The sequence below is a fragment of the Xenia sp. Carnegie-2017 genome, unplaced genomic scaffold, assembly GCF_021976095.1.
Source record: "Xenia sp. Carnegie-2017 unplaced genomic scaffold, XeniaSp_v1 HiC_scaffold_21, whole genome shotgun sequence".
Classification (NCBI taxonomy): domain Eukaryota; kingdom Metazoa; phylum Cnidaria; class Anthozoa; order Malacalcyonacea; family Xeniidae; genus Xenia; species Xenia sp. Carnegie-2017.
Window position 1 is genome coordinate 343954 of NW_025813484.1, and position 27934 is coordinate 371887.

Genomic DNA, 27934 nt, shown 5'->3' on the forward strand with positions numbered 1-27934 from the left:
AGATATTCACCAATCAAAAGTCACTAATGTGATGTTAAACACACATGCGTGGGATTATATGCAAACATTGCAACTATTGCGAGACAATTTACAGGTTTTGAAACATCTTCAAACCATAAAAAGTTTCATAGTCAATCATCTGTATTGCAGATTTAAGATGATCTTACTGTTGGAAATGTTATTTTCAGCAAGAGAATTATCCACAAACTCTAATACTTCGTTACTTTCTCAGTGGCAGTCTGGTGAGCCTCACAGCCCTCACACCTCACTCATGTGAGATGGTATAAAAACGTGAGCATAAAAAGCATTTTAATAGAATAAAATTACAATTGCTTGACTTACTTTTGATTTGTTGGTTGGTTCTATGTGTTGTAAATAAAACATATAATTAGTGTAGTTCACTTCATTGGTTCCAGAAAAAGTTGCAGGAAATGGCTATAAAGAAATCCTGCGTACCCTCAGGTGACCATACACCTTCAACACATGATTCAAAAACATTGATTTTGTGAAGGTTAACCATGGGGACTAATTACTCTTAAATTACATTCACCATTAACTTATTTTACTGCAAAATTTTGTTTTGTACACATTCAATATTTACACTTTATCGTATGCTTCACTACAACAAGATAATGCACATTTGTATCCAGTGGGATTCCTTATAAGGAACTATGTTGACGTAGAAATCAATTCAACTCGTTCAAAATCATTCAGTTGTTTTCAAAACTACTTCCAAATCTTAATCACGCCATCACGGCTGGCGGAGACGAGCAAATGTTGTGGAGTTGTGACGAATGCTAAATCTGTGATGCAATCATGATGGCCGGTTGGAGGTTTATCTGGAGCACGTTTTGGCATGTCATCTTGTACGACGACCTGGCTTGATTTGCAATACATTTCTCTTAAAACTTTAGTGCCATCAATAAGACGTGAGCTGACAAAAAATTATTATACCAACATAAAAAAACATGCCACTGGTAAATTAGGGGTATATGCTACACAATCAACTCTAAAACCATAAAGAAATCTTTGCCATCCTGTATTGAGCGAAGAGATGATAATCTTATATCTATAACTGTTGACGTGCACGTTATCAAAACAAAAGAAGTATTTTGTAGGAAAATCGCGTGATCACCTGTATCTCAAGACGACATCGTTGAGATTGTCAGAAGACGATCCCGCTATAAGGCATGACTCGTTAGGTGATTGAAGATCCCAAAGACGAATTCGTCTATCTGAACCACCAGTTAAAATAAACTGACCGATGTCTGGATTACTTGTATAAATACCATAGACCGAATGTTGGGACACCTAAATATATTAAAGAACAGAAGTCATTGGGACTAAGCATACAACGGATAATGGAAATATTTAAATACCAAGACACCTGTGTTTGTGATAGTGGAGGAGCATTACTTGCCCATAGAGCTTTCTCGCATGCTCCAGTCTCTAAGTTCCACATAGAGACCTCATTATTGCCATCAAATGAACAAGTCACACAAGATGGTTTTGAGTTTAACAATGGTGCTGCAGATAATCTTCGAACTCTGGCACCTACTCATAATAAAAATATTTTACATTACATAATTATCGTGTTTTCATATGAAATAGAATTGTGTGTAACATATACCTCTAGGATGGGTTACTCTAGCAACAGGTAATTGAAATCTCAAATCCCAACAAATAATCTCTCCGTGACTTGTGCCAACAGTAAGCCAACATTGAGATGGATGGACAAAAAATGATGTGATCAATCCTATATATACACATCAAACAATAAAAAATCGTTTAAAAATCCAGCTGTTCTTATATACTATGAATTTGTAATGAAATAACCAAAAAAACACAAAAAGCGTGAATTTGAAAGAAGATTATTTGAATAGAAAAATCGCGGACGAAAGAATCACTCAAGTTTTATATAAACTCATCTTGTCAATATATCTTTTGATATCATGTAGTCAATAAATCTTCGGACCAATAAATCATGTCGTCAATTTATCCTGAATTCACAAAACTATTATTTACCAAAAGCAGGATCATTCTGTAATTTCCATATTGTCGAAGATACACGGACGTCCCAGCCATATATCAAACCTCGTACGGTAGCATATGACAACACTGAATGAGAAGCTAAAACGAACAATATAAAATCAAAATTTGTCACCAGAGATTTGCCAGTTGAAAAGCAGATTCTCATTATGAACATAATAGTCCAACATAAGACTTTTAGAAAAGCCATCACGACAATAAATCAGAAGTAAAAAGAAAAGGTTTTTCAATAATGACGTTTCGTCTTTAACTTAAAACATCTTCGATGATTTTAATGACTACTCAATTCTCTCTTCTTCCTCCGACAATTATATGACCTTATGATTCATGAAATTCTTCTCATATCTAAGCTTAAACCCTCTCTTAACACACAAGGCAACTCAATTCCCCTTTCACCTTCTCTAATACAGTACCCTTTCCATTCTGTCATCTAAACTCCCTGCTCTCCTCTTATGTCATTTAACACCTTGTAAATGTATGCTTATATTTAAAGCCTCTTGTAAAAATTTCTGTCATTGAATTATGAAGATGCGTTAAAGACGAAACGTCATTATTAAAAAACCTTTTATCTTTAATACTGATTTACTGTAGTGATGGCTTTTTGAAAGTCTTATGTTGGGCTAGTATGTTCATAATAAAATCAACAACATGTTGTTTGTACAAAAGCTGCTTAAGTAACGAGGAGGAAAAGTCCAAATAAAAGCTACTTTTGAATAACAAAACTTTACCGGTGTAAAAATGATGCATGTCAACAAGGTCCCCGCCCTGTGCTGTATCCAATCTTGTGCTGAGTTTTACGACAGGTTTATACATGGGACATTGTGTCATTTGTGTAGGAGTTGGTGTCACCTCTGGACTGAGGAGAAAGAATATAAATATACGTAATCACGTAGATACAAGATAACAACTCACAAACCAAGGATAGTACAAAAGTTTTCCAACTAACACTCCTTTTTTGAGTTGCTATTTTATTTTTTCTATATTTACTTTATTTCTTCATTAAATGCGATTTAATTCTGACTCCTGTATGTAAACGAGAGCATAACTTGACTTCATAGTTATCATTGTTTCCCTTACTTGATAATGTAAACATCTCCTTTGTCACTAGCACAAGCCAGATGTTGTTCTTTCTGAAGAAAAACAATCCCTCGTACCTTACCACCTTGAAAGAAAAAATTACCATAACTTTTCTGTAAATTTCTATTTCAACCGTTGAAGATTTTTTATAATAATGAGGGAAGTGGGGTAGAACAAGTCCTTAACGAGGGAGGTGGGGGAGAAGAATTCCTTTACCATGGAGATTGGGGAGAAGAATTCCTTTTCCATGGAGGTGGGGGAGAAGAATTCCATTACCATGGAAGTGGGGAGAAGAATTCCTTTACCATGGAGGTGGGGGAGAAGAATTCCATTAGGAAGGAGGTGGGGAGAATTCCCATGGAGGTGGGGGAGAAGAATTCCATTAGGAAGGAGGTGGGGAGACCATGGAGGTGGGGGAGAAGAATTCCATTACCATGGAGGTGGGGAGAAGAACCATGGAGGTGGGGAGAAGAATTCCATTAGGAAGGAGATGGGGAGAATTCACCATGGAGGTGGGGAGAATTTCTTTACCATGGAGGTGGGGGAGAAGAATCCCATTAGGAAGGAGGTGGGGAAGAATTCTTTACCATGGAGGTGGGGGAGAAGAATTCCATTACCATGGAGGTGGGGAGAAGAATTCCATTAGGAGGGAGGGAGATTTTCTGTAGGACAAGTAAAATTCCATCAATAAACTTACGTGTGGTTGTATCGGCATGTTGGAGTTGAAACGTAAAGCAAGATTTTACAATCATGCCGTGTTTTTCAACACGCTGTGTATCCCATAGTTTCATTGTTCCGTCATTAGATATAGATGCAAAGAGAGATGTGTTTGGACAAACTTGTAGCCTATGAACATACAATAAAAATCAATAAAAATATGATATCAAACCAACCAATATACAAAATATTTTATCATTTACAACACTCACTTTGTAACCGCGCTTTTATGTTCGTGTAAATGAATGATTAAATTTCCCTTTGGACGCCTTTAGGTAAAAATAATATCAATAAATATTTGTAGGAGTGGCTATTTAAACAAAATGAAGATCCACCTAATTTGTCCTTTGTTATTTGAGTAAAGAGCCTCGTTGATAAGCAGTCTTGTTTCTAACTCTAAGAAAGTACGTTTAAAATAAAAAGAAATGAAAAGTTATGTAGACTTCCTCCGTCAAACCCTTTTTATTTCTCAAGTCCGTAAAGACATTCAGCAAATGTAAACACTACCTTCAGAATATTGCTCTCGTTTGTATTTCACTAAATCATAAAGAGATTTCTTGAATGTTTCTGCCTTGGAGCTGCATGATGATGTCGGAGAAACGGGGGAAATGGTGACGTCATCCATAGCGCGAATGGAGTAAGTACGTTGTTTTGTTTTGGTCGTCTTCATTTGCAACCGAAACGAAGAGTATTAAATATATATCAAAAGGCATATACTTCATGTAAAAGATCTAATTTTTTTTTGAATCACTGTTGCAAGCAACAAAAATATCATATTAAACCTGTGGCATTGAAGCAGATCTTGTGAGAGGTTTCTTTTCATTAACAACATCAGCCATTGGTAAATTCCTAGAGTTGCCTTTCTCGTTCATGTTTCCAAATATTTGATTCCATTCAGCGTTCTTTATGATAAAAAAAATCAAAAAAAAGAACACACTCAACGTTAAATGCTCAAAATCATGGAAATAAAATTAGTTTAAGAGTAAGAAAACGTAGATAATGACCATAGGTGACTGATATTCACGCTTTGATTTTTTTACACTCTTCGATGTAGTTGCAACCACGTCCTGTTTCTGTTCTGATTTAACAAGAAGATCGGCATGCTGCCTTTCAACTTTAGTACCAAATTGTTTTAAATCGATAACCCCTGGATGGCGAGTAACCTTTTTGTTGACTCCTTTGTCGGATAAAGTGATGAAGCTAGAAGACAGTTAAATAAACCAATTATAAATAAGTATATTAATCAATCACATAAAACCGGGAATGATAAGCTGAAACAAATCTTACTTTATTTTTGAGTTGTGTAATTTTAAAATGACTGTCTTCAACAGTATTAAAGTATCTTCTTGTTCATCGTTCATTCCCTGGGCTATGAGTTTACGGAACATATGAGACAATACATCATTTTCAATTTTTGGATATTCCACTTTGACATGTGCCTTGTTTTGACGTCTCAAAACCTGACGTTCATGTAGGCTAAAAACATAAACAAATAGCGAGATTTTAGTACTGTTTCTATAGTCACAGTCGACAATGTTTTTCTTCATTTCCACGAAAATTTATTTTTTTATTTTCAAGGCGAAATTTTACCAATCATAGAAGGCTTTCACGTTCTCAGACCGTACGATGAAATCAAACACAGAACGCGACAATGGCTCTTTAAGAACACTTATTAGCAAAACATCTTGGTCTGCGTGAACAATTTTTTCTTTGAAGTACGGCTGTAGCAACGGTAAAAATTTACAATGAACATCAACTGCACTGAGTGTTTTTGCAACAGCAGTGACAAAACCAACAGCCCCATAACGAATCCATATATTCTACAAAAAAGTTTACACATTACTGCAAAATTCTAGATAATTATTTGACTGTGTATCGTAGACTAACCGGATGAGAAAGAAATACAATAATATCTGAGGTGAAGTCGTACAGTGTTGATTTCTGCAACAAGCCAAGCTCACCAAGATAAGTCAACGCGTTTAACGATTTACATATAACAAACTCTTCATTATCGGTCAAACCCTGAAAAAAGAAGATGAGCACATTGATTTTGTAATATTCATGAAGACGTGTCTATATAAGAGCATACTTGTTGTAAGAGCGGTTTTAACATGGCTAAACTCTGCCAACCAACATATGACGCAACACCAACAATGCTGTCAAAAAAAGACGCCCTCAAGTGCCAATCCTTTTTATCGTTGAGAAAGGTGATCATGTGAGACAAAAGGACATCATTTGCTTTCTGTCGTCCGAAAAACACACAGAGTCGTGTAATGCCTTTCTCTAGTAAAGTTTGTTTCACTATATTCTCAGAGTCACTGAGCAGTTTTACAACTTTTGTCTGAATTACTTCATGCAATTGTTGCAGCTCGGCATCGTAACTTCCCTTTAGAAGGAAAGAAAGTTAATCAAAATTGTAAACATTCACCAAAAACTCAAAAGCTCCATCTACAGGCTAGAAATTTACTTTTACCTGATATCTCGAAGTCTGTTCCTGACCTTCTTCTTCGCTAACCGTATTGTTATACCTTAGCTGTGCCATTTCCAGAAAATTCAACGCAATTTCAGCAATAGAAGCTATGTTCTCAGCGTATGCTATACGAACTATTACTTCCTCATCGTCCGGTAAGTTCATCAATGCAGGAAGAATATACTCAGGGAATATGTTCCCTTCATCTGGTGGTAGGATTTCAACGAGCTGTAATATCTGAGTTAAAGTCCAAATTGCGCGTGCTCTAACACGTGCAGCACTATCTCCGATAAGATACAATACATAAGGCACAACTCTTTCTATGATCAATTCATCATTGGAATTTTCAGCCAATTGCAGTAACAACTCTAAACATTTCAGCTTGGAATGACAATGCTGAAATACAAAGAAACCTCGTCAAGATTTGTCAAAACAATATTGCTAACAATGCACAGTTGAATACAAATTGTAGATATGTCAAAACATTGCAAAAATATGTAAAGTTCATGAATAACTGTTTAGCAATTTAAGCTCTAAAATCATCCAACCCACAAGTCCACAAAAATAAATATGTTACTTACATGACAGTTTCTAACACTGGATGTAATCAACGAAATTATCAATACAAGAGTACCTACGTAGCACAAGATACATAAAAGAAATTGTTAAAAAACATTAAAAAATGTTAGCTACAAATCTTTAACAAAACAAACCATTTTCCTTGATAAGATTTTCCTTTTTACCAGCCAGCTCTTTCAAGATAACAGAAATACAATCTGCAATTCTAAATTACACGTATATTAAACAATTATGATTTAACGAATGAATTGAGTTTAGTTTATATCAAATACCATGTTTGTCAGGTTAGTGGAGTCCTCAGAAGGAATGTTTGTGTGGATGTTGATTGTAATTTTCAGAGTCACGCGACTCTGACGAAATGTTGATGAAAAGTGCTAAGGTTTTCAAGAACTCAACTAACCTGGACGATCTACATCGACAAACATGAAGCAATACACCAGGATTCAAAGCATTCCCTACAAGCTATGTAATACCTGACAACTTTTTCATCTGGAGTAAGTACGGGTACTGAAGCAAAACGAACCATAAACGCACGAAGGAAAGTAAAAAATTCTTCAGGGAATAATGATCCTGTGACAGTTTTCAAAACATAATGATGTTGAAGCATAATTTTAACAAAGACCAAAGAAAATATCTTAGTAAACATTCACCTCTGTATCTCTCTAGATATTCAAATGCTTCACCACGTTTCTCTGGATCTTTTGATATCATCTCACTGATCAATTCCTTCAACAAACAACTATAAACTTGAATTCTACTTTCTATTACATATTTTTGTTAATTATATATATTTTAAAGGTCAAAAAACAAAGCTTATTAACATAAGCAACAATGAAATCATTCTATATTTACCTTTACATGAACATCATCAATTTTTTCCAAAGACAGCAAAGGATCATAATCATTACTACGATACGCAAGCAGTTTTGAAAGATCAAACAAAGGAATACCTTCACTAAACAATTCTGTGATCACACAACTGTAACACAAAAATATATGAAAGTCATCATAAAAAATATTTATATTATATGATTGGACACCAACCCCAATGAGAAAATATCCATTTTTGAAGTTAACTCTGAAACATGATCTTTCATTAAACCCAAGTCCATTGAATCTGGAAGTTCTGTGCTAGCAGTATTAATGACCTCAGCAGTTTTAGTGTCTATAAATCTCTCTGGTGCAAGGTAACATGTTCGTCTCCGTGACGTATCAAAGAAATAGGAAAAGTCTGCGGGATTATTTTTTTGTAGGAATGTAGGTTTGAATGAAGCAAAATCAGTAAGAAGAACTGATGTCCAACTAGTTACCATAATATTTTCTGTTTTAATGTCACCATGAAAAATCTACAAAGAGAAGATGAAGAATACTTTTAATTGCTTCATATAATGAACAAAAATAATAAATTTTCACATGTCATAATTACATCATTTTGATGACATTGCACTAGAGAACACAACAGCTGAAACACAATCCATTTTTTTTCAAGAGCATTTAGGAATGGTCTTGTACTAAAACATAACAAAATATAATATTTAAAGAAAGTTACAGCTTATCCACTGAAAGGTCATATAGTAAGTTTAATACTTTAATTTAGTACATTATACCATTATAATATCCTGACAGGCATTATTATCATTTCTAGTCATTAAATTATTACCTTATTCTATCATAAAGGTTATCCTTCATATATTGCCTAACCAAGATGCCAGCCTTCTCTGTAATGATGATTCTTTCAAAAGGCAAAACATATTGGACTGTTTGAAGTTTGTCTGAAATTTCCTTGATGTGTTTGTAGTATGTCTGTAAGGGTAATGATGGATCCTGGATAGCAAATACCTTCACAACACATAAACCTTCCCTAACAAGAATTAAAAAATTTTATGATTATCAAAATCAAAATAAACTGAAGGAACTATAAATATTAAATATACTTATGTTTTGCTCTTGCAACTTTGAAGAATCTTGTGCTACCTAAGCTTTAACAAATAATTAAAATGAAAAGTTGAATTTGATCATGATTTTAAAATCTACAAGAACATTTTTCTTCATTACACACATACATTATACATACAAAACATATAAAATTGTGACATATTTTCAGATATTATTCAATTTTCCAATCTACATTCATTCCATATAGCATACATCAAAGAAATTAGTCCTGGATTTACAAATCTGTAATACATTTTATAATAAATATTGGTATATCTGCTCCATACATTTTACTTCGATTGCCCCACATTGATGTAAGAACGTTCAAGTCTTTTGCAGTTTTTAGTTTAAAACAACAGTGATAAGTTAAGTACATTTCAGTTTATGTTTGCAAACAGATTTCCAAAAAGTTTTTTGAACAAAATCTCAGATTTTAGACTCATTTTCAACAGTATAAATATATTAATGTGGAACAATTACATTTCAGTAATCCAGTTTGTTTTGTTAAATTGGAGGTTACATAATGAGACAAATGTAATGATTCAAAATACCTTATATCATATTCATAATCACGTAAATCACTGAAATAATGATCTACACTCAGGATTTGGGAAGGTGCAATACTTGATAATTGATTTCCCATCTTACATCTTCTTCCTGATGATAAAGTTACTTTTTTTACTCGACATTTTGTTGGCCGTGCTTCCACTTTGCCCTAGAAAAATTTATCCTTTTTTCACAGATTTTCTTTCTCTGTAACGGCAAATTCCTTTTATGATGTAACAATTACATACCTACAGTTAAATTATGTATCAACTCTGGCTGAAACCATATTGGTGTTACCTTTCTTATGGTACAATGTTAGCCTAACCACAGTTGTCGACATTGTTGGTTATAATGGTTAATCTTCGTATGTAATGTCAGCCTAACAACGTATGTAACGCAAGCTTGACAAAGTTGTCTACTTTGTTACAACCATGGCTATGATGGTTGCAACCATAGCTTTGATGGTTACAACCATGGCTTTGATGGTTGCAACCATAGCTATGATGGTTGCAACAATAGCTTTGATGGTTACAACCATGGCTTTGATGGTTACAACCATGGCTTTGATGGTTACAACCATAGCTTTGATGGTTACAACAATAGCTTTGATGGTTACAACCATGGCTATGATGGTTACAACCATAGCTTTGATGGTTACAACAATAGCTTTGATGGTTACAACCATGGCTTTGATGGTTACAACCATAGCTATGATGGTTGCAACCATAGCTTTGATGGTTACAACCATGGCTATGATGGTTACAACCATAGCTTTGATGGTTACAACCACAGCTATGATGGTTACAACATTAGCTATTATGGTTACTCCTCGTTTGTAAAGAGAGCCTTCGTTGATAGTGAAAATACTGAATACCCAACCACCTACGTTGTACGTTGACTCGTGGAGAAATATACTGCATCTTTATGCTCATTTGTGTATTCATCAAAATAACGTCATCAAATTACAAAATTCGTGCAATCAAATGGTCGGACATAGTATTGTATTTGTAGATAAGAGCCAATAAAATAAAAAGATTCTCTTGGGGCGTTTTTAAATCTTATTTTAGAAATACAGGTCGACTAATTGTATAAGTAGAAGGTGTAAGAGTGAATAAAAACCATTGGCCGTCAAATCAAAGGAAAGCTTGGATATGACATGCAATATGCAGGTACAAAGTAATAGAGAAAAATAAAAAACATTTTTAACATTGTCACGAATATTACGAGTGCCGTAACAAAGTGTTGATGAGTTTCATATGCATTTGTCAAAACAAGCTTAAGAAGACAAAGAGCATGCCAAAAATATATGATTGAAAACTTGCTCAGTGCACCTACAAGCACCAATTTCAGAGCTCGCTCTGTCACAAATTAATTGAGAATCTGAGCATGCGTTGTCAATCCCACAAACTCTCCAAGCTCATGGTAACGACCGACTGGATGTACTAGTACCGATTTTGGAGTAATTAGCTCGCTCAGTCAGAAGTTTTAAGACATATCATCTGCGCATGCGCAGTCAACTTGACCAGCTACCCAAGTTCATGGTCGTGGCAACGACCAACTGCATCTACTAGCACCAATTTTGAAGTAAATAGCATGCTTAGTAACAATTTAATAGAGAAATCATCTGCGCATGCGCTCGAGCATGCGCAGTCCACTCGAGTAATTGTTCATAGTCATGACAACGACCAACTATATGTACTTGCACTACATTTGTGTCAATTAACTCACTTAGTCGCAAATTATCAAAGAAATCATCTGGGCATGCGCAGTAACGATAACAATTATCCCACAACTTTCGTACGCCTTAAAATTTTGGTATATATATATATAAAGCTAAAACTTCATATAGTAGATGTCAACTAGCAGTGGAAGCTGGGTGCGATATAGTATGCCCACACTTCGGTGGCGACCGCACTCTCCCTGCGTACCCTGAGCAAAGCTTATCGCAGGTGATCTCAGGGTCTGATGGGCGGAAGCTTGCTGTTGCATCTCCCAAGTAGGATAGCGTGGAGGGGCCGAAATCTCCTACCGAAACGTTAACATGAGGCGTTCTAGTGCCTTACATATCACAAGGTATCGGGAAGCATGGCCCGAAAACGGGTTTTTTTGCTTTCGAATTTTATCTTTTTGTTTTCATCTCATAAAAGAAACCAAGCAATGTTTCAATTAACTTCTTATGACCCTGTCTTTTTCTCACACTTATAATTAAAGACAACCTTAAACATGTTTTATACCATTTTTATCGGTTTATATCTTTCTGATTTAACTCTCCCATTTACTGTTTCTCATGTATCACCAGCAAACCATCCATATGCTTCATGGCAAACAAACAAGGATTATTTGGTTCCCTTAGTTAACATGCGACGCTCTAGTGCTCAACTATCACGGGTATCGGGAGGCACGGACCGAAAACGGGATTTTTTTTGTTTTCAAAATTTGTCTCTTTCTTTAGAAGAATTCTTCGCATAAAAGAAACTAAAACGTCCAAGGATATTTCAAAGGTTCAAACAACTTCTGTTACCTTTTACAATGTAGCTTTCTCACAACTCTCTCGTGATGAACGAGAGACTCCTTATACAATATGACTATCTCATTTGCTATGAAGGAAAGCATCCATGGGCTTCGTGGGAAAAAATGATTATCTACTTTTTTATAATAGTTTTTACAAAGATAACATTTATAAGCAAAGCAATTCTATCGTCTAAATTGAACCTCGCTTTCAACTCTTATGCTAGAAAATTTTGATTCATTTTGGACAGTAAATTTCTTTTCACCTTACAATATTTTCATGATTCAATCTAGAAAGTAACTTCACTTCTCGAGTAATTTTGGGATTAAGCAGTAAACTTGTCGGATTCAAAGCACTTCTTTTGATTGCGTATAGACAGCCGTCCAATTCATTACGTTAATGCATGTAGTATGCATTTCGTCGTAAAAAAACCACCCTACCAAAGAATATCCAGATCCGATCCAATAATAGTGATTAGTGATTATAAGACAGTAACCATTGCTAAGATGGTTACAGCCATAGCTATGATGGTTACAACATAGGTATGGTTACAACATAGGTATGATGGTTACAACATAGCTATGATGGTTACAACCATAGCTATGATGGTTACAACTATAGCTACGATGGTTACAACCATAGCTATGATATAGCAACATTAATGACAAGCACTACAATTAAGCATGTTTTTATAAATTATAGCTGACTAACCTAATAGAAGAATTCACGAACCACAGAATAATCATTGAAGAAACATAAAAGAAATGATTTTTTTAACCATTTTTGGGTTACTGTTCACACAAGGTACTAACTATTGATTGCATCTTTTAAAATTGAGAAAGATAAATAAGATTTCTATTCAATAAATCAGAGTTGTATAACGATCATTTACGACTATAAAGTGTTACAATAGTACAGTCCTAATACCTAACACGTTGCCTTGTTGTTTTATTTTGAAGGTTTTAGCCAAGAGTTCGACACAAGTGGAATAATCTACTACGAAGTAAATGGGACATTAACAACACATGTAGAAAACACGGTAGATGGTTACTCAACACAGTACAAAAACATTTCAAATCATCTCGCTCTAACGGTATAATAAATATAAAGTTTATCGTCTGTATGGTAAAAATTGATTAACAAGAATTTAAATAGAATGCATCTATCTACTAATAAATTAAGCTTTGGGTATTGAATGTTACAGGTACATCAAGGGTTAAATAAGGTAGTAATTATAGTTATCATTAACTCTTACTTTTTTCTTTGTATAGTTTGTGCGACTTTTCCCCAACCACTTTTCATGGCTTGATTATAACATTAGCGTGAAAGAAATATTCATTTGGTATATATGATCTTTGCATGGTCAGCATAGCTGGTTGTACATTGTTCCTTCGATCCCACGACTTTCCATTATTTCAACCATGAACTTTAACATTGCTTTACATTTACTACATGCCTAAGGACACCTATGAAGATGGAAAGAAACACAAGAAAGTTAATGTAAAGATAGTTAAATACAAACTAACTATCTCTTAAATGAATCGTAAGAAAGCGTAAAAATAATCAGTATCCACAGCTTCATTTTATTCCTTTACAGAATTTCGTTTACGTTAATTGTGAAAAACAAGTTCAAAACAACTGCACAAAATAAGGGACGTGCAGAGACTTTTTATCATACTGTTATTGAAAAAAACAGCAAGAACAAATTTGGACTAAATGTTAAATATGGCAATGCTAAAGTACGTTAAACAGAAAATATTGAAAATGAAATAGAAAGATTACTGATATAAATGAATGAAACACGACGAAGAATATGCACATTACAAATACATTTGTAAAGAATTTAGTTTAATTCAATGCAATGTTGATAATGACGGACAATTTTGAATCGTCTGATTTCAGCTTTTGCCAAGAGACATTGTAGATGTCACCATGCATTACATGGCGTTCATCGATACCTTCGACAAAGGAGATGAAGGAGGCAAAAAACCAACCTACAACTCCTCCATAACCGCATCAAGTCTGAATAACCTAAAGATTTCTATGGGATCCACTTAAATATCTTACATAGCGTACACCGGTATAACGATGTCAATGGTTGGCATGCTCATAATGATGACGTCATTATCAATTACAAATGTTACTGAAGGATATCTGACGCCATACATAATACGTTTTAAAAAATCACTTCAACACCTCATGAAAATCCTTTTTACAACCAATCTAAATGCAGAGACCGATTTCTTCTCTTTTCAGAAGACAGAAAAAATTCCGACGAAACCAAATTCTTGTGCATACCTGTGTAACTATAATGGCAGGAATGTTGCTCAGTGTTCTGGCGTTTAACTTTGACTGAGCTATGAAATATTGTTCAATTTTGGCTCAAGTTCTTCTTTGCTTCATCTTAGCTGCATTGCTATGGATGCGTGTCGATGCATACAATCTGTACAAGGATGTGGTCAATGTGTTAAAACACCAACATCCTCCCTCAGAGTATTTTTACTTTCCTTTCAGGGTAGGCATCTTTGCTTACGGTAATGTTAACTGATGAAATAATCACGAATGTATGAAATGAAATAAAATCATTTTATCAATTCACAAATTTATCAAAACGTTTTGAGGAATGCCAGCAGCAATCGTTGGAATAATGTCTGTTGTGGATATTGATGTTTTCGATCAAGTCAACGACGCATAAGTCTACAAAAATTATACTTCATATTACGTGCCATGTCTTATGTTCGCACGTGACAATAAACATTAGTTGGAATCTTAATCTTTTACAGTTGTTCGATGAAGCCATGGAAAGTTTTAATGAGCTTTCTCATCCCAGTCATACTCATACTTTCTGTAAACATTATATTCTTCAGTCTGATTTTGCACGAGATAATGAAAATGACAAAACGTGATGAGAAAAACATCGACCCCAGTCTTCGTGCAGCTGTATCGCTGTCAGTCGTATTTGAATATTGTTGGCTTCTCTCAGCTATCTCTACGTTAACGTCCAGTTTAATAGCAACCTATGATTTGTAATTGCAACATCGTTTCAAGGATTCTTCATCTTCATATTTCACGGTGTTGGGAAAAAGAATTTAGGGACGAGTGGATAAATTTGCCCATATTTCATTGTCAGTTCTTTAAGAGTACTAGCAACAATTGTACTTAACGACTGGATCAAGTATCCAAGATGCACGAAAAAAGGATAAATGTTTAACACCAAACAAGTCCAGAACAATTAGTTAGTGCAGATATATAGTCCAGAAAAATTTTGAAGACCATACTTATGATCTTGATACAGATTTTCACTTCCTTAAATACCTTAAGAGAAACCTACATTGCAAATCAAGAAACACGAAATGTATTGTAAAGAAAAAACAGTTCACTGGTAAGCTATCATAAAGAGTTCTTTCTAACCATGAACCGAGAATGAAAGATATGTAGCTACAAAAGAAATAAAAACTTCTATTGTTTTGCACTCTAAAACTGATTTGAACAGTCCAAGCATCATAAATTAAGCCCATCTTTGCACATACAACGCTTGTTCTCCAAGATAACTGGCACAAGACTTTATTCTCTTCACGATTGTTTCAATGCTATAATCAGGTTCGGTTATATTTAATATTTTAGGCGTGTCTTCTCCCCAATCCTGCAACCTTGCCCCCCAATAATGATTCATACGTAACATATTTTCAGGAGAGTTCATACTCCTCCCCTTTTTAATGCCATTATGGTGCACTTGAGCCCACATGATATCTTCTGGTCTGTATATAGGCTTAACAAGTGCGTTTGCAGGCTTGCGGGTTCTTCTTCTGATACGGGCCATTAATAAAGGTTCTATTGTATCGCTTATTGGTTTTCCAAGAAATAAATAATTCTTCATGGTAATCTCGGAAACATCAAAATATTTTGAAGTAAAATCATTCAGAAATCTCCTCATGAAATCCACGTCCTGATCACGTGGACTAAATGGATATTCATCAATGTCGATGGCTGCCATCCACGTGGTTTCTTTACCGTAATGATCATTACAATGTTGATAGGCAGCAACTTGAGTGCCCTGAATCGTGTACGGGTTCTTTTCACTCCAGTCGATATAAGTGGCAAATCCTGATTGGATGAAAGGTGCCATGACGTCACGTTGAGACTCAGAGGGCTGCACGTAAGCATCATAAACATATAGATGCTCAAAGCCAGCATAACGTAAATACTGAAACCATTGAATCATTTCACGACTTGACAACTTAGCCAGATCCGATTCATATATACGCACTAGTAATACAGCTGTTAAATAATATGGTGGTTTTATATTGTTACCACGATTATACCATAGGCTACAATTTTCGTTTATTGTACGTGAGTCAAAAACTTTTCATTGCAGTCTTATGTTCATATTTTGCATTGCTACCTTGTTGAAAACCATTTGGATTACCATTAAGTTTTAGCCTTGAGCCTTCGACAGCATTACGCTCAACATAAATTTCTTTCTTATAGCTCCGACTCGGAGTAATGCCCTCAATACCAGTTCGTATTGACAAACCACGATGTTTTGAGCTTGGCCAGTAATTATTTTCTTCGTTTTTTCTCACGGGATATAGGTAAGGCAGGATCTTTGTAGGATTTTTGAGGGTATCATTTTCCCAAGTAACCTGAGTAAAGAAATTTAAAATGGCGAAGAAAGTGAGCAACGACAAAATCACCAAAATTTTACGCAATTTAAAACAACGATTCTTGATAAATGGTATCATTTCGAATGTTCGCCATCCAACTCTTTAAAGCAGCTGAAAATGATAAAATTATTTACGTAAAGAAATGTTTACTTCGACAAACGTAAATATGCATTAAGTCATTCAGATACATGGACAATATACACACACACCTCTGAATGACAGATATAAACATCAAAAATATCCATGTATAAGAAATATTTTCACAAATATTTTCAATGCCTTTCGTATGAATTGATAAAATACTTTATATTTGATATATTTGTGACTAAAAAGCGTCAATAAAACAACACAAATTATTGCACATTTTAAGATAATACCAATATACAACAACTCATTTACAACTTTAGACATAAATAGTGAGCAAATTTCAATGACGACAATTCTTTAAATGCTTTATAAATGCACGTAAAATAATCATTTAAAGCATTTGTACAATTTTAGCAAACACCAGCAATCAAGTAAGAGTTTAATGGCCAGATACACGAAAGCTGACGCATTAAAACAATTATATTACGTGCAATGGACTATAAATTCAAATTATAAAGTTATAATGTATTGCAACAAAATGCATTTGAAACACAAAGTCATCAAACGGGGAAAATCAACAAAATAAGAATGCAATATATATATAATTAATAGAGCATACCTTTTAGTTAAACACATAATCCTGTAGTCAAGAAATGTCTTAAGAAAACCGCCAATCTCTTTATTCTTCCTTATCGATTCCAATTAGAATGTTTATATATGCATGTTGTTACGTGTACATAATAAACAGATGTCATACTTCAATATGTCAATATGAACAGAGCATAACATACTACTGAATATCACGATATAAATTGGGTATAATTTGGATAGAAGATTACATAAAACAATTTGTAATTTGATAGAGTGATTAATATCCGACGTATGTGCTAACCGGATCCACCAGGTCCCATATATAGCATCACATATCGGTGGGTTACGGTGGCCGGTACGGGTCACCAGAAAAATAATTTAGAATACACAACAAACAATAAGAAAACATCACTCAAAATCATACTACACATTTCAAAATACTCACTACACATTTCAAAATATTCGCTACACATTTCAAAATACTCGCTACACATTTCAAAATACTCACTACACATTCTTCCTAGTCTTACCCTGGTCTGGCCTGCCCACGGTCATCGTTAGTTTCCATATAGGAAACTGACATAACATAAAGTAAGCATATTAAATATATAATTCCGCATTTCACAAGACAAACAAAATGGGACATTGGGATAATAGCATGAACATATTGGTTGAGCTCTAATCAGAAATTCTTCCAGGGTTTTGCTGGACTTGGTCGGGCAACAACATTAGTAGACTTTCTACATATCGCCAGCAAATGTATTTGCAGTGGCTTTCGACACATGTCCGTACTTTAATAGCAAAAATTTGAGTATATGAATTTGCATTCGCTATGTCGCGTACGTACTTGTGTGATGCGTTACAAAAATAACAAGGAAACCAAAGAGGAAATTTACACATAGTGCTATAATTTGTTGCACAAGAAACGCCAAAGAAAATGAAAAGTTCGGTAATTTCGAGTAAACGCAATAAATTTAGAACTTCAATACCAGTCACGTCAATAAGTGCATTAGTTAAACTAATGATTGTCGAATATCACCAATACAAATACAATTACATGTAATCTGTAGATTGACCACTCATGTTGTGTTGTCTAAACAAGACCAAGAAATCCCTGGAAGAAATATTACTAATAGTTCATGTACGCGTATCGCATATTTTGATGCTATTGTGGCGATATGTTTGTCTATGTGCCGAATTCCACATAGACAACATATCGCCACAATAGCATCAAAATATCCTTACGCGTACTGAACTGTTAGTAATATCGGAAGCGTATATTTATATTAGCTTTCTGCCATCACGTCGTATATGTAAACTAATGACGACCGTGGGCAGGCCAGACCAGGGTAAGACTGGGACGAATATGTAGTGAGTATTTTGAAATGTGTAGCGAGTATTTTGAAATGTGTAGCGAGAATTTTGAAATGTGTAGTGAGTATTTTGAAATGTGTAGTGAGTATTTTGAAATGTGTAGCGAGAATTTTGAAATGTGTAGTGAGTATTTTGAAATGTGTAGCGAGAATTTTGAAATGTGTAGTGAGTATTTTGAAATGTGTAGTGAGTATTTTTAAATGTGTAGCGAGAATTTTGAAAAGTGTAGTGAGTATTTTGAAATGTGTAGTGAGTATTTTGAAATGTGTAGTATGATTTTGAGTGATGTTTTCTTATTGTTTGTTATGTTTTTTAAATTATTTTTCTGGTGACCCGTACCGGCCACCGTAGTGGGCACCAGTGCGTGGCATACACGTTATATCTGTTGTTGCTATCGATATTGAATGCGCGCAAAAACTATCTCATCAAACATCTTTGAATCGTTAAAAGTCAATTAAGCTCTTTTAACCTACACTGGAAACAAAAGAATGTGAGTTATTTTTTGTTTTTCTTTGTACTAAATTTCATCGTTTTAATCCGCTTTAATAAGAGCGTCGGAACGGGATCACTGTAATTGACACAGAATGAGTTTTTGAAAAAGGAAACTCGTGATGGTGAACATAATATTCTTTTGAGAAATAAAATGGAGCTTTTGAGGGATAAAAATACGAGATAGCTCAGGTTAAACAAAAAATTTATCACAAATATACATAACCTTACCTTTACAACAAAGGATTTAAAGCATCGTTGATTTTTTCTTTATCAATATTCATATCCTCAGACATTCGTTCACTTCGTGACCGTCGTCTTATACATCTAGGACACGATCTTTCCAGTTTACAATGTTTATGGAACAACGCTTTGCACCTAGAACACTGTGTTAAGGATGAAAATATACGTAAAAAAATGAAATGATATTAACCTAGCAACGTGAGAAGTTTTGGATGCAAGATGTTATAGCTAATAAAATCTTACAATGAACATAGTATTTAATGTTTACCTGTAATGTATTATGTACTTCAAACGGATAGAGAATCTTTGAATCCTTACAGATTTCACATATAAAACCTTTTTGACTACACACCTAAATTTACACCAAGAGAATCTTTTTACTAACAACCAGGGATGGTTGGAAAGAGCAGTAGACAATCCAGGGTGTATATATATTACGATAAACATATTTCTAGTTCATATACTTTTTCGCATTCATTTCATCGTATTTTATCCTTCTATATTCTTTAGAAATTTCCAACCAACAACGTTTTCGTTGTGGCCATTGTAAAATGGCCATTTTATTGTATTCTGACCTACACCAGATGACCGTTATGGACCCCCACTTTTTTCATTTCAATTATTTATAGACTTTTTTTATATACGTTAAGAGTCCGTGCATTGCAGTAAAGCATAGTCTTCACTTGGAACATAAGCAAAAGGACAAGCAAAGACAAAAAAAGATAAAACGCAATGCAACGAAGCATCTTACAAAATGATAAACATAAGCAAAAGCACCTCAACTTGGCACATGGGTAGCTTTGCCCAAGTGAAACAAGTGAAACAAAAGCATATTAAAGAAAAGTCCTTTTGTTTTGTTTCTCCAACGTCTGGAGGATAAACTTTGCTTTGTTTTCTCTTTTGTGCTTATGTCGATAGTAAAAACTTGTGTTTCTATTGAAATTTATTGTAAATATGGTTTGTAGTGGAAGAATATTGAAATATAACCCACCCCCCAGTCCCAATTATCAATTTTCCACCGTCCATGTACGATAAAGTGATGAAAACATGCTAAGATTGTAGGTAGAAATCTCCAAAGATGATTAAAGATTGTGATCTGTTTTACCTCGCATTCATAAACATGTTTCTTACAAAAAGAAATAATCTTCCTTATGTGATGATGCAGTTGTCCAGAATTCACTTGAATTAAGTCCTGTAAGCAAAAGTAATTAACCAGGCATGTTATAAACACAAGTCTTTACAGTACTTAGTTTCAATTAGTTAACATAAAAGGAGAAATGTTCTCATTAATCCTTACCAAAAGCGAATACTGGTGAATATCATCCCATAGATAGTCTCTAGGCCACATTCTGACAAGTAAAACAAGGTATTTTGGCGTTACATTACGCTTATAGCACTTGTAACACAACATATTTAACAGTGGAGTAAACTAAAAATTGTTAAATTGCTTGTATTCCTAAAATACAACATTAAATCAAACACAGTCGCGTAAAGAGCATTTAAGCGTGGGTGATATAAAAAATTTTGTACAAACAGAAATAACATGAGATCAAACTACACTTTTTATTTACGACATCAGAATGTTTACAAGGTTTAACTTCACTGAATAAAAATCTACATGTCATCGATCAATCACAAATGTACAGAAACTCTCTCAAACCTTCTTCTCACATCTTCAAAAATCATGGAATTTTTACACGTCATCACATATCCTTTCATATGTTGAAGTTGCATTCTTAAATGCTGGAAAAGAGAACATTTTATGTAAGATAAGAAGTTTGATACGGCGAAAAATAATTTTGAAACAACCTTCGCTTTTTTCATTTTCCCAATGGCATTGTACAAAGTAGAATTGACTTCATCAATATGAAACAAAGGTTCCTCGTCAATTTGCATCAAAAATAATTTCACATGTTTCGCAACTGAAAAACATCCAAGAAGAACACAAACTTTTAAAGATAAAAAGGGATAAAAGAGACAGTAATGGATAAAAGATTAATCACATAAATACCTTTGTATTTGGACAAATCCCAGTTGTGGACTATTTTTGATGGTATAACATGTTCATCGTCAACATGGCATTCGTAGCAGTAATAACTGTTGAAAATACTCTAAAACTTTATAACTGCAAGATGCAGTACTTATGGATTTAAAAAAACGTTTAATACTGGACAAGGGAATCATACTAAAGGAACAAAGCTCAAGCAAATAAAAATATTCAAGGCTTTTACAAAACCCTAGATTACTTTTTATGCATGACCAACCTACATGCAGGCTAAACAAAAAAGATAATTTGCCTGGATATATATCTGTATATCAGTTTTACAAAAATTCTATGAAAACTTGTCCATTGACTAACTTAGAGATGTACTATATCGACTTTTTTGTTGTAGAGAGTTTGCTACAATAAGACATACCCAACATCAACTGAGCAAAATGAAGATGATAAGTAACTCATACTAGCCTAAAATTACTATAAATTAGATGTACCTTCCATCAAAGCAACACACTTTGTACTGTCCATAAACTATAGAAAATAAATATATTTGAGTTATAATGAAAATAAGAAGTCGAGAATCGATTGATCATACTCATTCCAATTGGTCTGGAACAACCATGACATTTATAATTTTGACCATCTAGCCCTTTCTCTCGGGCTATATTGTTAATTAACGACAGTAACTTCATACGTCGTTCTTGCTGAACATCTTCAGGTGAAGTAGGATCATCAATAATCTATTAAGTATAAAAACAAAATTTATCCATAGAATTATAGCAAAGTTACGATGGAAAGATGAGAGTTATTAAAGCTATAAAACTTAAATTCAATATATCGTATAAAGTACCTCAAATCCCGAGGATTTCTCGTATCGAAAGGATTCTAAAGTAAAGATGAAAATTAAGATGAGAGATTTTGAAGAATTGAAACTAGAGAGTTTTTCAAGTAAAAAAATGTTAAAAATACCTGTACTACCACTAGATTCTTCAATGTCTATGCTCTAAAATAATAGTCATTAAAACGACAATTTCAAAAAACATAAAAAAAGCTAAGTATTTGTAACATTGGTGAAAGATACAGGATGAACATGAAACCTTCTCAGAAGACGATGCAACGAGACCATAACCACTTGATGTGAACTTCTTGCTAACAACGTTTGCATAATCCCTTAGCATACCATGAAAACTAACTTCTGGTTTAGGCGACGCTTTACTAGCAACTTCTTCAACGTCTTCAGGACAATTAACGTCTACTGAACTGGTGTCACAAGGCTCAAATGACGATGACCAACCACTAGCCATACCTAACATGTTACCACCAGAAATCTTTCTTGGGTAGATCAAGGTTTTAGGAACTTCAGACAAGGGTTGTGTTGAGCTGAGACCTAAAAAAGAACAAATATGGATAGATGATGAAGTGGAGAACAAGAATAGAGGTTATAGAAGACACACTACGTATGGTCATTGGTGTTTCACAGGGGTATACATTACAGGATAACTATGGATCCAACTAGTCTAAACAACTAGGTACATTTAAGCAATCCATCTTTCCCATGGTAAACACACGTGTCAAAAAAACGTGATCAAACTACAAAATTCGTGCAATCAAATGGTCGGACATAGTATTGTATTTGTAGAAGAGAGCCAATAAAATAAAAAGATTCTCTTGAGGCATTTGTAAATATTATTTTAGAAATACAGATCGACTAATTATTGAGGCAGAAGGTGTAAGAGTGAATAAAAACCATTGTCCGTCAAATCAAAGGAAAGCTTGGATATGACATGCAATATGCTGGTAGAAAGTTATAGAGAAAAATAAAAAACATTTTTAACATTGTCACGAATATTACGAGTGCCGTAACAAAGTGTTGATGAGTTTCACATGCATTTAACAAAACAAGCTTAAGAAGACAAAGAGCATGCCAAAAATATATGATTGAAAACTTGCTCAGCGCATCCACAAGCACCAATTTCAGAGCTCCCTCTGTCAGAAATTAATTGAGAATCTGAGCATGCGTTCTCAACTCAAAAAACTCTCAGAGCACATGGTAACGACCAACTGGATGTACTAGTACCGATTTTGGAGTAATCTAAGCATGTTTATACGTTTTTAACTTGTTACCTTTTACAATGTAACTTTCTCATAACTCTCTCGTGATGAACGAGAGACTCCTTATACAATATGACTATCTCATTTGCTATGAAGGAAAGCATCCATGGGCTTCGTTTATAATGGTTTTTACAAAGATAAAATTTATAAGCAAAGCAATTCTATCGTCTAAATTGAACTTCGCTTTCAACCCTAATGTTAGAAAATTTTGATTCATTTTGGACAGTAAATTTCTTTTCACCTTACAATATTTTCATGATTCAATCTAGAAAGTAACTTCACTTCTGGAGTGATTTTGGGATTAAGCAGTAAACTTGTCGGATTCAAAGCACTTCTTTTGATTGCGTAGAGACAGCCGTCCAATTCATTACGTTAATGCATGTAGTATGCATTTCGTCGTAAAAACCACCCTATCAAAGAATATCCAGATCCGATCCAATAATAGTGATTAGTGATTATAAGACAGTGAAAGCAACACGTACTAAAAATAACAGTTCAAAAATTTTTATGGCTTGCTTTTTGCGCTTTATGCAGCTGGAATCCGTCCTGGATATTTATACGTCACGCCGTAAAGGCCCGGAACAATCCTTACAAAAAAAAGTCTTTAGCGCGACAAGATGCCAGTATTCAAGCTTTCCTTCGATCGTTATGTTTTTTTCTAACCCAAATCCAAAATATTTAAAGTTTACTGTTATGCTTTCTGCCTTTATAAATGATCGTTCTGAATAACTAGAATCAGATTCACAAATGCCCCAAAAGTCAAAAGCATCTCCTTACCTTTTGTTGCCCCTATTCTACATAAACAATACTTTGCCGGTCATTTGATTGTCCGAATTTTGTAATTTCATCTCGTATTTTTGACGCGTAAGTCTACCGTCGGAAAGGTGGATTGATGCCACTGACTTTAAGCTCAAATGCACCGTACCTGAGTTCTTATTTTCTTGGGATAAATTGGAGTCTTCTTCTGAAGGAGTTTCTTTCTTCTTTGTTAAATGTTTAAGGAAAATATAAATTTAGAAAAAGATAATGAAACAGTTTAGAAATAAACTACAGACTAGCGAACCTTGGATATAGATGTGACCTTTTTACAATTTCAATATCTTGATCATTGCTATGCTCATGAGTTGTGTTTTCATCCTTTGATTTTGTTTCCTGTTGAACTATTTTGTCTTCAGCTAAATCATTCATGGATGAAACATTGCTCAGAATGGCTACCTTAGGAACTGTTAAAAGTTGACCCGACTTCTCTAAAACAATAAGAAAAATACCTAACCATATTAAACAGTACAATCAAATATGAATATTGTGTAAATTATTTTTTCTTCTAAAATATATATAAACAACTAAAGTCTGATATACCTGTGACTTTTGCTGAAATGGTAGCCGCTGGGGCATATGGTGGTTCCCAGACTCCAGAAAGCTGAAGTGATTGCCCGGTCCATTGATTAAGACTGGGAGTATTGTAATTGAAGTCAAAAGTTAACTCAATGAGACCTAAAAACATTGAAACTGTTTGTCTGTTTCATGTGCAACCAAAAGCAATGAATTTTATCTCACATTTCTTCAGTTAAATGTCCATACACTAATGACTACCTGACAGATGTGTTAACAAAATGGCCACAGCTTCATCATCTCTCAATAATGACTTGGACGTATAACTATGACTACAAAATTGAGGCAACATTTATCATAAACTGTCTGTAAAAAGTACATTAATTCAAAGTACATAAAAAATTCCTTAACAAAAACCCTCATTTTTACTTAAAATGTCTCATCAGCTATAACTGACTTCCGATACATTACGTACAAATTGAAAATAATGCACATACTGAACTTTCTTCTTGTCAGCTAATATAGCATGGAAGTAACTCTCTAAAAGTCCATCATTTAAAGCTAGTCTCAACCAAGCCTATAACCAATGCATCATAACATTAATAACAAACATTAGTTAGAGCATCCTAACAAAGACTGTTGTTTCTTACCCTACACAATCCAATATGAGATGTAATGTGCGATAAATGAGCCAGTTGATGAATAACATCATTGTGGGTAAATGAATGGACAAGTTCCCAGAAATCCTTGAAAAAAAACAGACAGCTCATACTTCATAGCATTGCAACATCAAAGTCTTGAAGAGTAAATACTCACTGGAGTAGGCATTGTTCCTGATGATGTTTTCTTGAAGAAATTTGTTCTCTAAAATTTAAACATCAAACAATTTCACATGAAACATATCCAATATCAAAGACATTTTACACCTAAAAAGATATCTTACAGAAGAGACTTGATATCCATGCAGAAAGATTGCTTCTATTACATATGTCAAATTCATGGCATAGTCATCATTCCTAAAAAAGGACCATTAAACTTTATAAGTTCTTTACAAATATCCTATTTAGTGCATACAATAATAAGAGAAAATTGCCATCAACTGTCTAGAAACCTTGAAACATCTAATGTCCCAGAATTTAATGCAAGCTTTGGAGCTAAAAAAGAAGACATAGATGATAGCAAAAATAAAATGTCAAAGTAGTAGTCTGGAAAGTTTGTACTACGCACCTGAGATCTTGAGTGCATGTTTTTAAGATAAAAATGCTTTTATGCAAACAAATCTCAAATCAGTTGCAAGCAGTTTACAAACTTTCCAGTGTGCATGATTAAAGCACTGAATACAAAATCCCACAGATATACATTACATACATCTTTTATTACTTGAGAAAGCTCCTTTAATATATTCTCCTTTGTTCTTTCTAATTTCTGATCATTGTCTAAACAGGAGCCAAAAATATGACTAAACAGATGAAAAGAAGTGTAGGTGAACGCCATGATAGTCAAAGGCACTTTAATAAATTTGAAAAGCATTATTTTAGCTGCCCCTTACCATACTTAATAGCATTACAATAAAAAGTAGATGCTGTGGGTTGACATAATGAACTGTTTTATAACATTTCAAGACATAAAATATCATAGTGAAAAGCTATATGGTAACATAAAACAACATTTAAACCTGTTTTGTGACTTTTTGTCACGTATTTGCTTGAAAAATGTATGAAATTCCTACATATAAACATGATTTTAAAAAATTTTATGGAAATTTAATTACCGCCTTTTTTCCTGTTCTGAAACATGTTTTAAATCTTTGTAATACAATGAAAGAGTAGAGGATAACGAAGGTTTTCAATTTTCATTCATGTATTTATGTTGCCACCATTAAGTACTATAGACCTGGTCACAGGGTTTTGCCAGGTTGCCAGGTTAGGAAAACTGATCGCAAACATCGGCCAAACTGGAGTAAAATAGTCCAAAATTGCTAAATAACCTAAACTTTTCCATGTTTTCGCCGAAAAACGGTTGATACTGTATTTATCGTATTAAATACACTGTTCATGCACAAGTGGACAATACATACATTTATGGCAGGCTCGCTTACAGAAAATTGTGTGGTGATGTGTAATCATTTGATTCTATTGTAAAGTAATTCATTGTAAATGTGAATGATCAATTGTATTTAATGACAAAACTGTGAAAATATAATCTTAGCTTTTAATAGCTGTTTTTTGTCACATTTTTTAATTCATATTTTGAACAAAACAAAAACATAAATGTACAAAATTTAACCCATTATCTAAACCAAATAAGTTCATACATTAACCCTCTAGGAGCCGAAAATACCTGCTAGAGTTGAAAATACCTGTACTACCACTACATTCGTCAATGTCTATGCTCTAAAATAATAGTCATAAAAACGACAATTTCAAAAAGCATAAAAAAAGCTAAGTATTTGTAAAATTGGTGAAAGACACAGGATGAACATGAAACCTTCGCAGAAGACGATGGAACGAGACCATAACCACTTGATGTAAACGTCTTGCTAACAAGGTTTGCGTAATCCGTTATCATACCATGAAAACTAACTTCTGGTTTAGGCGACGCTTTACTAGCAACCTCCTCAACGTCTTCAGGACAATTAACGTCTACTGAACTGGTGTCACAAATCTCAAATGACGATGACCAACCACTAGCCATACCTAACATGTTACCACCAGAGATCTTTCTTTGGTAGATCAAGGTTTTAGGAACTTCAAACAAGGGTTGTGTTGAGCTGAGACCTAAAAAAGAACAAATATGGATAGATGATGAAGTGGAGAACAAGAATAGAGGTTATAGAAGACACACTACGTATGGTCATTGGTGTTTCACAGGGGTATACATTACAGGATAACTATGGATCCAACTAGTCTAAACAACTAGGTACATTAAAGCAATCTATCTTTCCGATGGTAAACACACATGTCAAAAAAACGTGATCAAATTACAAAATTCGTGCAATCAAATGGTCGGAGTCAGATAATATTTTAATGTGTCTTCCTCAATTAGAATTAAAATAGATAATTCCTTCAGGAAATAAATACTTTACTAATTTTTTAAAACAGGTTCAATGGACATCCTAAAGTTACTGAAAACACTTACAAACATTAGTTATGAAACATAGCACA

The 27934-nt window shown here is 34.1% G+C and overlaps 2 protein-coding genes across 3 annotated transcripts; both read right to left on the bottom strand.

Moving 5' to 3' along the window:
* Nucleotides 1-292: 292 nt before the first annotated feature.
* LOC124444230 (phosphoinositide 3-kinase regulatory subunit 4-like) lies at nt 293-9573 on the bottom strand. Of its 2 annotated transcripts, none has more exons than XM_046994815.1 (28): nt 9379-9573; nt 8827-8871; nt 8553-8753; nt 8319-8403; nt 7937-8238; nt 7745-7871; nt 7543-7618; nt 7366-7462; nt 7027-7097; nt 6895-6947; nt 6317-6709; nt 5933-6229; nt 5731-5865; nt 5434-5663; nt 5131-5319; nt 4848-5043; nt 4626-4745; nt 4351-4507; nt 4179-4239; nt 4056-4112; nt 3824-3972; nt 3127-3211; nt 2778-2905; nt 2026-2130; nt 1631-1756; nt 1388-1554; nt 1136-1311; nt 293-934 (listed from the first exon to the last, which is right to left on the bottom strand). In XM_046994815.1, the coding sequence occupies exons 1-28, from the start codon at nt 9468-9470 to the stop codon at nt 727-729; spliced, it is 4128 nt and encodes a 1375-aa protein (XP_046850771.1). In that variant the 5' UTR covers nt 9471-9573; the 3' UTR covers nt 293-726. The 2 variants fall into 2 exon arrangements, with proteins under 2 accessions (XP_046850771.1, XP_046850772.1); XM_046994816.1 differs by having other exon boundaries at nt 8827-8866; nt 9379-9519.
* A 3138-nt stretch (nt 9574-12711) lies between these two features.
* On the bottom strand, nt 12712-27464 carry LOC124444445. The gene is made up of 23 exons (XM_046995067.1): nt 27417-27464; nt 27130-27163; nt 26139-26201; nt 25882-25924; nt 25714-25786; nt 25587-25634; nt 25421-25516; nt 25268-25347; nt 25032-25102; nt 24798-24932; nt 24502-24685; nt 24364-24421; nt 22690-22713; nt 21922-22024; nt 21821-21857; nt 21342-21427; nt 21140-21252; nt 20991-21073; nt 20628-20679; nt 20436-20522; nt 19599-19682; nt 19319-19473; nt 12712-13348 (listed from the first exon to the last, which is right to left on the bottom strand). The coding sequence occupies exons 1-22, from the start codon at nt 27462-27464 to the stop codon at nt 19321-19323; spliced, it is 1755 nt and encodes a 584-aa protein (XP_046851023.1). The 3' UTR covers nt 12712-13348; nt 19319-19320.
* Between the last annotated feature and the right edge of the window lie 470 nt (nt 27465-27934).

Excerpts from the sequence above, each read along its gene's own strand:
- LOC124444230 (XM_046994815.1), bottom strand. The coding sequence starts at position 9,470 with ATGGGAAATCAATTATCAAGTATTGCACCTTCCCAAATCCTGAGTGTA. Across the intron at positions 8,404-8,552 it reads AACCTTTATGATAGAATAAG|TACAAGACCATTCCTAAATG; the intron begins GTAATAATTTAA and ends GTTATGTTTTAG. Across the intron at positions 1,757-2,025 it reads ACAGAATGATCCTGCTTTTG|GATTGATCACATCATTTTTT; the intron begins GTAAATAATAGT and ends GTGTATATATAG.
- LOC124444445 (XM_046995067.1), bottom strand. The coding sequence starts at position 27,464 with ATGGCTAGTGGTTGGTCATCGTCATTTGAGATTTGTGACACCAGTTCA. Across the intron at positions 22,714-24,363 it reads CCAAGAAAATAAGAACTCAG|GTCTCAGCTCAACACAACCC; the intron begins GTACGGTGCATT and ends GTTCTTTTTTAG. Across the intron at positions 20,523-20,627 it reads TTCACCAGTATTCGCTTTTG|GACTTAATTCAAGTGAATTC; the intron begins GTAAGGATTAAT and ends TTTTGCTTACAG.